Source organism: Blennius ocellaris, assembly GCF_963422515.1.
Source record: "Blennius ocellaris genome assembly, chromosome: 24".
Lineage (NCBI taxonomy): Eukaryota > Metazoa > Chordata > Actinopteri > Blenniiformes > Blenniidae > Blennius > Blennius ocellaris.
This window is the reverse complement of record NC_137673.1, coordinates 8879165-8891177: the sequence shown is the minus strand read 5'-3', so window position 1 is coordinate 8891177 and position 12013 is coordinate 8879165. Positions and strand designations below refer to the sequence as shown.

At 45.7% G+C, this 12013-nt stretch overlaps 1 protein-coding gene across 1 annotated transcript in view; it reads right to left on the bottom strand.

Moving 5' to 3' along the window:
* Positions 1-407: 407 nt before the first annotated feature.
* Positions 408-12013, bottom strand: part of mgat5 (alpha-1,6-mannosylglycoprotein 6-beta-N-acetylglucosaminyltransferase) — a 48470-nt gene continuing 36864 nt past the window's right edge. The window contains exons 11-17 of the mRNA XM_080520032.1: positions 10836-10969; positions 6785-6934; positions 5252-5398; positions 5056-5172; positions 4881-4955; positions 3345-3502; positions 408-2595 (exon numbers count right to left, since the gene is read on the bottom strand). Coding sequence (XP_080376158.1) covers positions 2397-2595; positions 3345-3502; positions 4881-4955; positions 5056-5172; positions 5252-5398; positions 6785-6934; positions 10836-10969 — 980 coding nt within the window. The 3' untranslated portion in view covers positions 408-2396. The remainder of the gene's footprint in view (positions 2596-3344; positions 3503-4880; positions 4956-5055; positions 5173-5251; positions 5399-6784; positions 6935-10835; positions 10970-12013) is intronic.

The window sequence follows — 12013 nt, the reverse complement described above, 5'->3', positions numbered from 1 at the left end:
AACCACAAGAAATGTTGAAAAAACCCTGTTAAAACAGCTATTTTTTTTTTGAAATAACTGGGATTTCTAAATGGGAAAAAATAACCCTTAAATTTGAAGTGGGGCAAAAAAAACCCCCAACTATTACATTACTTAAAAAAAAAAAAAAAAAGCGCAAAATGGCTAAAACAGCTAAAACGTTGAATTTCTATTTAAAAAAAAAAGGCTGAAAATGTAATTGAACATAATAATAGAAAAAAGTGGGAAAGAGGAAAAAAAGGGGAAAAAAGGGGACAAGGGAGAAAAAAGGAAAAAGAATAGAAAAAAGTAGAAACGCACGCACACACGCACGCACACACACACACGCGCACACACGCGCACACACAGACACACACACACACACAGAGTCATAAAACCTGAGCCGTCCATCACAGAAAAAAGGTTTATTTAAAAATAAAGTCGTATCCCTCTTACTCGTCAGCGAGAACAAAGAAATAAACAAAAAACAAACAAACAACACGATGTGGAGGCGTTTGGACTTCTCTTCACGAACACAACGAAGCTGATCGGGAGACTCGGATCTCCTCCGACACGATCGGATCGTACCGACGAGCGTCTTTAAAATCGGCCCCTCGGCTGCGGGAGGTCACGCTTAAACCGTCGGAAACTAAAAGTTTAAGGCAAGAAAACTAATTTAAATTCGAGGATCTCGTTGATATAAAACATGTTTTCACAATTTCTTTTCCTTCTCGCTCTCGAACTCTAAACATCAAATGTCCTCCGATTCAATTCAATTAGAAAAATAAATGATTCCAACTGAAGCGGGCGGGAAAAACGCAAACAAAAAAGGCACGTCATGTTTAAAAAATAAATCAAAAATTAAAAGATTGGCGTGGTTTTGTGCAAACAAAGAAAGCGCGGTAGTGTACAAGGCTTTTTTTCTTTTTCTTTTTCTTCTTTAAACGGGACGTTTGGCTGCTGCCGTGCGAACGGAAGTCGTGAAATCCACCCGGGAAGTTGTCAAAAAAATAAACTCGCTAAAATCCGACGATTTGAGAAGCACCCGGCAGCGTTCAAATCCCCCTCGTCTTGGGTCATACACTTAAATTACTCTCCATAAATAAAAAAAAATCTCTATATATTTAAAAAAAAAAAATCCCCAAAAAACAAAGAGAACAAATTCCCTCCTATAAATAAAAATTCCAGCAAAAAAACCAAAACAAAACACAGCGATAAAGATCTGTATACAAAATAAATACAAAAAGGAAAAAAAAAGAAACCCTTATGAACAATATACAGTGTTATTAATAATCCTGTTAAACTTTAGTGCATTTTTTTTCTCCATTCACAACAAGAACTACAAATTGTATCTTCTTTTTTTGTTGGTTTTTGTTTTTTGTTTTGTTTTTTGCAAAACAAATCTGCAAGCAGATGAGAATGGACTGACGACGAGGGTTCCTCCGCAGTCAGTATGTGTGCAGTAGTAAGTAGTAGTAGTACCGGATATGCAGGGCGATGAGCAAATTAGAGCAAAAAAACAAAAAAAAACAAGCATCAGGTGTGTTAAAATCTGCAGTTTGTGGGGCTGAAAGGAAGAAACGGACATATTCTCTTGCAATTCTCAGGCTTTGAGGTTTGTTTTTGGAAAGTTGAGCCTGGATTAAAAACCACATTCTCGACTCAATCGCCCTCTTTTTGGGCGTTTGGTGCATCTTTTATACTCCACGGTGCAGATTTCTAAACTTCCCCCTCCTACTTTTGTGCAAATCCCCCCCAAGATCTTGCATCAATACGGGAGAAACTCTGGCGTTCCAAAAACAAACTTTCCTGACTAATTATAGACTCTCCATTGGGGACGAACGTCTGACCTCTTCGTTTTGAGGAGTTTCTCACAAAGAGGGACAAAAAGTTAAATGACTAAAACCACCATTCCGGAGATCGGAACAAACCCGACGCGAGCTTTCGGAGTCTGCAAGAGCTGGAAATGAAGACGTCAAAGTCTTCAAAGCCTTCAAAGACTTCAAAGCAAAAACGCCCAAAGTAGAAGATCAAGATGATCGACGAGACGAACGAGAGTCGCTTTTACAGTGTAGAACTGGTTCTTCGTTAGCCGCCGTGGAAACGCGTGTGTGTGTGTGTGTGTGTCCAGTGCAATCCTACCTAAAGAACAGTTTGAGATGGATGGATGGATGGAGGGAGGAGGAGGAGGACACGCATACATACACACACACACACGCACATAAACTGATATTTAACCTCTTTTCAAGTATTTTCGGCGTCTTGTGCTCTGAGACGCCGCCGGCGGGAAATAAATATGACCATCAGGATTCCAAACCCAAAAAAAGGGAGTCCACTGTGTGTGTTCGACACACTGCTCCGAATCCATCCACACCTCCCCCTCCCCTCCCCCGCTGGTGCTATAGGCAGTCCTTGCACAGCGCCACCTGCCCCTTCATGTAGTCGCGGCAGGGGCAGACGCGCCGCAGCGACTGGTGGGCGCCGGCGCAGCTGAACAGCAGCAGGTCGGACTGGAAGATGCAGTGGCGGCGCGTCTCGCTGTAGGCCGGGACCAGCGTGTCCGAGCTGGACTCCACCGTCTGGCAGTCCACGCCGAACCTGACACACACACATCGTTGTTATAATACAAGAAAAACAACAACAAAAAATTTAATAAAATTTTTCTGTGATCTGCTGCCACCTGGTGGCGGGAGCCAGTATGATGAATGAATGAATGGTTTATTTCGGTTACAGTTTCAGTAGAAGTGCAGTTGATGAATGTTTGTGCAGTTCATGGTACAAGTTCACACACCTGTGATTTTTCACTGTTTCCACAATATACTTGTAACCGAAATGGGTATTAGGCTGAAGCCAAGGCTTATTTTAGCCTCTCCCTTAAAAACCCGTGCGGTTGCCCCAGACACCAGTGATGCAAAAAATATAATAACATTTTAAAAAAGCAACTGGAGATAGAACATTTTTTTTTAAATAATAAACATAGCAGTCGGAACACGGGAGAAAAAATGAATATGGAACATAGCAGAAGTAGTACATGAGAAAAAACCCAGCCAAACAAAAAGAAGTAACAGAAATTGTTGTTCATTGTAAACATTGAATATTTTTCTTTTTACTGTTTTTTTGCACAGTTTTAAGTTGTCACTTAAACCTACTCCCAGAATAGAAACACATCTGTATTTCACGTTGGTTCTCACACCACCTTTTTCAAATATACACAGTCCTCTGAAGTTGTAGTTGTTTTCTCTTAATTAAAAAATTTTTTTTGAATAGCTGTGGGAAGACTTTTATTCTTTATTCGAAATAGTATTTCTAATGTTTTTAAATGTACTATATCTCATGCGCGCCCTCACCTGGCCAGGTCCTTGTCCTTGTTGAGGTGCTGGAAGAAGGACGGCTCGCAGATCAGCTGCTCCTCCTGACACACCTGCTTGCAGGAGCGGCCCGGATCGGCCAGCTTCACCTGCAGGGCGCCGAGCGGCGGCCACATCACCTGGCCGTGGCAGAAGTCCTGGACACACACACACACACACACACACACACACACACACACACACACACACACACACACACACACACACACACACACACACACACACACACACACACACACACACACACACACACACACACACACACACACACACACACACACACACACACACACACACACACACACACACACACACACACACACACACACGCACATTTCTGCACAGTCCAAGAGGGACGGAACTCTATAAATAAACTAGAAATACCTCGTTTATATTGGATGCAATTTGACAAATTGTATTTTTTAAACGCCGTTTTTTCGGCCCCCGGGTCGTCTATGTCAGTGTTTTTCAACCTGAGGCACACTTTTTTGTTTGGAAAAATCTGGAGGCACACCACCACCCGAAACTCTGTCGCCTCTATTAACAATATAAAGTCATTCTCATCAAAGTTTTATCAACAGGAATCAAATAAATACAGAAAAAAAAGTATTTTCCAATTTCTTTTTTTTAATTGTGACTCCCTCAGTGTGAAACCTGGACCTGATGGATGAAGAGCTGAGATCCTGGTTCACATTCTTCCTTTTCTAAAACGTCTCCATCACTGTCACTGACACAGTACTTTGATACAAGATGGCAGCAGGAGGTGGAGATTAACCACACTGACTCTGTCACTTTCCATTTCAACGGCAAAGTTCTGTGCTGCCATCTAGTGGTGAAGAGTTTTTATACATCATTACTCTGCAACACACTGTCGGCTGTGAGAGCAAATGTTTTTTTAGAAAAAAATTTGAATTTGGATAATTTCCCACGGCTCACCTGACTAGATCTCGCGGAAACACCAGTGTGCCGCGGCACAGCGGGTTGAAAAACACTGGTCTATTTAACATTGCTGTGCAGGTTTGGAGAAGCTGGAACAGGTTTCGACAACTGCGGGAATAAAATCCTGTTTGTATCGAGGATTTTCACAGCTTTTCCTCAATGTTAACGGGAAACTAAATGCTTATGTGAGCTGTTAACGTTGCTTTCAGGGCGACGATACAGAACTATTCTATTCCTTTTGCTGCATTATTTGGAAAAAAAAAAAAAAAAGGTGGTTTGCTTGTTTTTGGTCTCGATGAGGAGCAGCCGGGACACAGAGCTTCCAGAAACTGAAGCTTTTCCTCACTTTCAAGGCAAAAATATCGACAGTTGATGCACTTTTATGAAATCTTATGTAAAAAAAAAAAAAAAAAAAAAAAAATTTTTTTTAATTAGAAATCCAATTTTAAGCGTTTTCACGCTCTATAAAGTGGCAACGTGGGCGGGAACTAAACTCAGACGAGACAGATTTTGAACATTTACAACCTCCCCTCAGGTTTGCAGGCGGATCTAAACGCGAGTCGCGGCCAGCCGCACCTGGTTCTCGATGAACGCGTTGACTCTCTGCAGCATCCCCTCGCAGGTGAACTCGTAGGGCAGGTAGGGCTCGATCTGTGGGGGGGGGGACGCGAGTGTTATGTGAGCTGCGAAAAAAAGAAAACAAAAAAAAAAACAAAGGCGCCCCTCGGTCATGGCGGGTCGCCATCCTTACCTTCTGGCTCAGGATGGAGCGGAGAGCCCCCTCCACCTCGCCGGGGTTCTCGATGTCCACCGTCCACACGTGGGGCTGGCCGATGTACACCTCGGCGTACGGGTGCTGAGAGGTCAGCTGAGAGAGAGAAAGAGAGAGAGGGAGGGGTGAGCGAAACAAGCACACCTTTTGTAGTTTTTTCCCAAAAGCAGCTCACCTCTCTTAAAGTCGGCTTCCCTTTGAAGAAGTCGGTGTTCTTGCTGCTCTTCGGGGGCGTGAACTTGGGGTTGAGGAAGGCGCAGCCGTTGGCGATGGCCTCTAGGGGCGCTGGGCCCTCGTAGGGGAAGGAGAGACCCACGAATAACTGGAGAGGAGAGAGAGAGAGAGAGAGTGTGTGCACACACGCACACAGACACACACTATCTTTAGCACACAATGCAGCGCTGTACCAGACGGTAAATAACCAGACCTGTGTTCAGAACCTGCTGTTCCCGCGGGTTCCACCAGGTGGCAGCAGATCACAGCTATTTCACTACGGCTGCCTCTGTGTGTGTGTGTGTGTGTGTGTGTGTGCGCTTGGAAAAAACGCTCCTCAAAGCCAAACAAGCCGACCAGTATTTATAGGGAGCGGGGAGAGGAGGAGGAGGAGGAGGAGGAGGAGGAGGAAGAGAGAGGGGGAACAGAGTGAATCCATACAGAGAGGAGGAGTGAATACAGGAGGCCTGCAGCTCCAATGGTACCGATTTCAAATCGATGACACTGCAGCTGAAGACGCACGTAAACGCATGGATTTTGCCTTAAAAATACATTATTATTTTTACATTTTCTCGTTTGAAAAACGACTGTTTTGCCTCAACCTGACGGAAAAAAAAGGCTTCGTGATTGATTTCCCTTTTCCAGAAGGCCCTGGCGCCATTATAAAAAAAAAAAAGAAAAAAAAAAAGAAAAAAGGAGCTGCTGATGAATCTCCTTGACGACCGATTAAATCATTAATCAACCACTTTACCGCGGACAATCCAGCAGTCTCGCCGAAATGTGCCGTCCGCGTACGAGACGACGCGGATTTGCATGTGGATTTGCATTTGAGTTTAATGACCCAGCTGGTTAACTAGACAGACTGGTTTGTGGCGCCGCTGCTCCCGCCGCCTGACAGGCCATGTGTGTGTGTGTGTGTGTGTGTGTGTGTGTGTGTGTGTGTGTGTGTGTGTGTGTGTGTGTGTGTTTAAAAGTGGTGCAAAAGTAGGAAAAGGAGTCAGCGTTTGACAGTCGAGGGCAATTAACCAGGAGAAGGTTTGATCATTGACAGTATATCCTCAGAGCATGACACAAAACTAAAAAAAAAAAGAAAGAAGGAATGTCAGGCTCTTTGTGTTTTTTTTTTTTTTAAAGAGCCGAGCCCCGCGAGGCTAATCCACAGCAACGTGTTTGTAGGTAACTGCACACGTGTTGTTCCTCCTTGTAAAACTCGCCGTAATAAATCCAGAAGTGGCCCAAAACAGACGTTTCCAACCAGATAAAATCAGTCTGGAGACATAATAATAATAATAATAATTACAATTCAGATATATGTATATGAACTTTTTAGCTTTTGAAGACATTTTTTCATGGATTTCCTGATGATTTCCTGATTGCATATGTGTGTGTGTGTGTGTGTGTGTGTGTGTGTGTGTGTGTGTGTGTGTGTGTGTGTGTGTGCCGGCTCGAGGTCGCCCCCCGGAGGTGAGGTTGCAAACCGTGCCGCCGTCCTCACCTTGGTCTCGCGCAGCAGGAACTGCAGGTCGCGGCCGCTCAGGATGCCGTGGTTCTTCACGTAGCTGGGGAGGTGCACGGTGCTGGTGCCGTGCACGGTGCCGTGCACCTCCATGTAGCTGTGGATGATGTCCAGGTACGTCTTCTTATCCTGGGGGGGGCGAGCGAGAGAGAGAGAGAGAGAGGATGAGGAGCACACAATGGCTTCTGTTGTTAGAGCCTCACCCGATCGCCGGCGTCCTTGAAACACAAGGGGGACAAACATGAAAGCAAAATCGCTGGGCGGCAACCAAAAACCCGCCGCCTTTCCGCCGCCTGGCCGACTTTGACCGGACGAGGTCAAAGGTCAAACTCAGGCAATGAACAATAGAGTCCTTTCAAATTAAAATGCATCCTCCAAAAAGTGTGTGCTTTCAGGTAAACGGACACCCAAAACGCTTTCATCTGAGGACGAAAAAAAAAAAACACTTTTGAAAAAAAAGCCGACTCAAATGTGGTGGATTTCACGGCGACTCACCTGGAAATCCTGGTTTGCAGATCAGTTTCGGCTTTTTTAAATTAAATGGAGCAGATATGAAAAGTTGCACGGAGCCGGAGTGTTTTTGTCAAAAAGTTGTGTTTCCTTCAATCTCCACAGACATTGAGCAAATTCAAAATGTTGCGTTTTGCCCCTTTTGGACGGAGACAGCCGTTCTCTCCATTCCCACAGAGGCGGAGCCTTTTCAAAAAGTTGCGTCTTGCCCCTTTTGGACGGAGACAGCCGTTATCCCCATTCCCACAGAGGCAGCGCACTTTCAAAAAGTTGCATTTTGCCCCATTTCGACGGAGACAGCCGTTCTCCCCATTCCCACAGAGGTGGAGCATTTTCAAAAAGTTGCGTTTTGCCCCTTTTGGACAGAGACAGCCGTTCTCCCCGTTCCCACGGAGGCGGAGCACTTTCAAAAAGTTGCGTTTTGCCCCTTTCGGAAGGAGACAGCCGTTCTCCCCATTCCCACGGAGGCGGAGCACTTTCAAAAAGTTGCGTTTTGCCCCATATCCATGGAGGCAGAGCGCTTTCCACCATTTCCACGGAGACGGAGTCAAAGCGAGCAACTTTTTTCGTTGCTCAAAACATTGCATTTTTCAGCGGCTCACAGCCACATTTTGCGAAATCCTGGTTGCGGATCAGTTTTTAGCTTTAAAATTAAAACACATGATGGACTGGGCTGCTTTCTTGAACTTTTCCCCCCAATGAAAACCTTTTGAAATGAAACCTCCGTCACAGCGGCTGTGCCTCGGAGCTCGGGAGGAGGCGGGGCCTCATTGTGGCCATTCAGATGCGACTCCGGGCTTAGATTTCAGGTAGCCGCTCGTCCGGGTCTCTGGAGGCTCGGCTATCAGATGCCTCCAGCCGGCCTGCTGTAACTAAAGCAGTGTGTGTGTGTGTGTGTGTGTGTCAGACAGAGAGAGAGAAGAAGAAGAAGGATCCCTAATTAGAAGGTGAAATCACTATCCTGTAATCTTTTTTACTCGGGAGAGCTGAGCGAGGATTCGTGTGCGCTGCTTACAAAAAAAAAAAAAAAATTAAGGAAGTGCAAACTCTCACACACAGATCAAAGGAAGCAACTGAACAGGGTGGGAAAAAAATGCATCTGTCTGGAGAATTCTCGGCGCGTGGAGGTGAGTTGAGGTTGTTTCTCTCAGCCGGATCGTCTTCCTGTTCTAAATGTTCACCGAAGACAAGATTTTACAAAACGCTGATAAAATGCGAGAAGACGAAATGCCGCGGAGGTGGAAACCGACAACCGAGACGAAGGAACGAGGCCAACGTCATCACTTCACTCAGGCCACACGGGGCAAAAACGAGCTTTTAAAAAAAAAATTAAAGTTCCCTGAAAACGACTCAAAATGATGTAGTACACATGCCAGGCCGATAGGGGGCGCTGTAACACCGCCCACAGAGATACACCGAAGACGAGGGCATGCAAAAATGGAATAATCGGCAAATCTAACGTCAGACCGGCGTCAGTATCTCCTGCAGCGCCACCTGGAGGACGAAGTCCGCAATTATTGTTGACGTTAAATCAAATTTCTCCACTCTGGAACCTATTTAAAAAAAAAAAAAAAAAAAACGCTGTTCGGTGCGACGAGAGATTGTGTCTTGATGATTAATGATGCGAGAAGTTATGACGCCAACTGGTGTGAAGACAGAATGAGCCAAGTGGATGGGCGGAGTTACGTGATGTCCCTGAACGCGTCACTCGGGGCTGTCAGCTGCAGCAGTAACCTGGAGTGGTCTCATCAGCATGCAGACAGGTAGATCAAAGAAAAAAAGAAAAACGACTTCCATCATCAAACGCATCCCTCAGAATGTGGAGAAATCACGGACAGTCACCAACACGCATTCAGAGAAGCAGGAAGTCGTCTCTTTCCCATGCAGGAAACTCAAGCTGGCGGGGGAGGGGAGGTGACGCAATTCGGGCGAAAAGATCAAAGTGTGCGCGAGGGAGTCTTAACACGCCGGAAAACCTGCATCTTCTTTACTTTTACGGTTAAAACTTGACAAGTTTGTGGTGAAAAAGGAGGAAAAACTGTTTGAGAAAGGGTGTTCGCGTACGTGACAATGGTGGCCGGAGCCACGGGGGGGGGGCAGCATATTCAAAAAGTTGTGTTTTACACCCCCTCTCTCCCGGTTTCCATGGAGACGTGAGTTGGAGAATTTTCCAAAGGTTGCGTTTTACCGTTTTAGTCGGGAGTGTAATCAAAAATGTTTGCATAAACGGAGCTGGAGGATATTTAAAAAAATAAATAAATGCATTTTACCCCGTTTCCACGGAGACCGAGTATTTTCACAAAGTACAGTATAAAAATTGACGAGCGATAAAATCCATCTTGCCAAAAAGCTGCAACGCGCAACAGAGCGGTTTATTAAATGGACTCAGAGATCGGAGGCGTCAAGCGTTCTCATGCCTCCATCTTCTTTTCACACCTGCAGAAGCAACACTTTTACAATCCAAACGCTGCCCTTCAAAATAAATAATGCCTCTTTGGGAAACCGTGCCCTGCTGTAAACTCGCTTCCTGTCCAGAAGCCTGTAATTGCACAGCATGTGACGGATACAGGTGTTTCCATCGCTGTGGAGCGGCAGTGTGTGTGTGTGTGTGTGTGTGTGTGTGTGTGTGTGTGTGTGTGTGTGTGTGTGTGTGTGTGCGTTATTTATTCTTCCTGTAAAGCTTCCCCTGCCTGATTAAGCAGCCGCCCTGCGCCTCCCGGACCCCGGTTGTTCCGAGGCAGTCAGATCATTTTAGTCAGGCTCCGTTTGCGCGTTTTTTTTTTTTTTTTTTTTGCGTTTTCATATCAGAAAACGTTCACGGTTACGAGCGCACGACAGAAATGCTGAAAGCGGTGGAAAAGCTGCAGAAAAGCGTGTATTTTCCTATGTTTCCACGACCTCGGAGTGTATTTAAAACGTTTCCATAGAGACGGAGTCAGAGCATTTTCAAAAAGTTGCATTCGCTACCGTCTCCTAAGAGATGGAGCAAACCCAAAAAGTTGTACCCCCCCCCACCCCCCATCGTTTCGATTGAGTTGAAGTGTCACTCTCCCCCCGTTTCCACGGAGACCGAGTAGGAGAGTTTTCAAAAAGTTGCACCCCCAGCCCTCCTAATTCCATGGAGTCTGATCCCCCCCCGTTTCCAAGTAGACAGGCATGTTTTCAAAAAGTTGCGTTTCCACAGAGATTCAATTCCTTCAGTCTCCACAGAGATGGAGCAAATTCAAAAAGTTGCTTTATCCCCCCATTGCCATGGATTTGGAGCATCCCTCCCCGTTTCCAAGGTGATGGGAGTCGGAGCAGTTTCATAAAGTTTGCATTTCCTGGGGCAGGGAGATGGCTCAAATTACAAAAGTTGTCCTTCCCTTCGTTCTGGAGTTGATGGAGTCTAAGCGTTTCCCTAAAATTTGGGTTTTCCCTCGTTTCCATGGAGATGAAGTTGTAGCATTTTTGAAAACGCCCCCCCCCCCCCCGGTGTAAACAGCACCAGTGTGTACTTGTTACTCGTTTGCCGCCTTACCTTCCAGAAGTTGTCCACCTTGCCGTAGACGAGCGACTGGTTCTGCCTCTTGATGTCGTCGATGTGCCGGATGTCGCTGGCGTTGAGGTGCTGCTCCACCACGAAGCCCAGGAAGCTGTTGTCAGGAGTGTGAGCTGGGAGCGGCAAAAAACAAAAAACCCAAAGTGAAAACAAGAAGGCGCAAACGCTTTTCATTCCTCGCATAGCCTGGTTTTATGAGACACGGCAGGAGGAGCTGGAGGAGCAGGAGGAACAGGAGGAGCAGGAGGAGCGAGGCACGGCGAGCCGGCGCCGCCAAAAGCCGCGGAAAACTAAGGGAGGGTCGGTTCTGGATCTCTGATTCTCCATCACTGTTCTGCAGGTTTCATGTATCCTGTAAACCTCAGAATAGCAAGTTTGCATCGTTTTGTCGTCGTTTTGCATCTTTTTGTGGTTGTTTGAAATCTCAGAATAGCAAATTTGTATCCTTTTGTGGTTGTTTTGCATCTTTTTGTAGTTGTTTTGCATCTTTTTGTAGTGGTTTTGCATCTTTTTGGAGTTGTTTTGCATCTTTTTGGAGTTGTTTTGCATCTTTTTGTTGTTGTTTTGCATCTTTTTGTGGTTGTAAATCTCAAAATCGCAATTTTGCATCTTTTCTGTGGATATTGTACACCTCAGGATAGTATTTCTGCTTTTAGTTTTTAATTAGCGTATTTCTTTTTGCTTTGCAAATGTCGGAATAGCAGACTTGGTTTCTTTCGTACTTGTTGAACATCTATTCTGTGGGTTTGTGTTGCTGTCGTAAATTCTGCGTCCATTTCCTTTCTGTGGCTTTGCTGCATCCATTTGTCTGATTTCATTGTCGCAATTTGGGAACCCTTTGTTGTTATTGTTTTTGTGTTGTCTTTGTGTGTGTGTGTGTGCTACAAGTATCTATTTTGTGTTTCCCTCCCATTTCGCCGAGGCAAATTTTTCCCCAACTCTTTTCCATTAATCGCACGTCTGTCTGTGGTCACCGACCCTCCGGAGGAGAGTGGAAGCGGTGGACGGGTTGTGGTTGACGAGCCCCACGGTGAGCTGCTGTGGTCACAGCCCCCCCCCCCCCCCCCAACTCCCCCACCCCCCCTCTTTTAACCACACTTCATTACTACAGAGGCAAATTGAGGTCAGCCAGTCAGTCGGGGGAGCTGGATCTCACT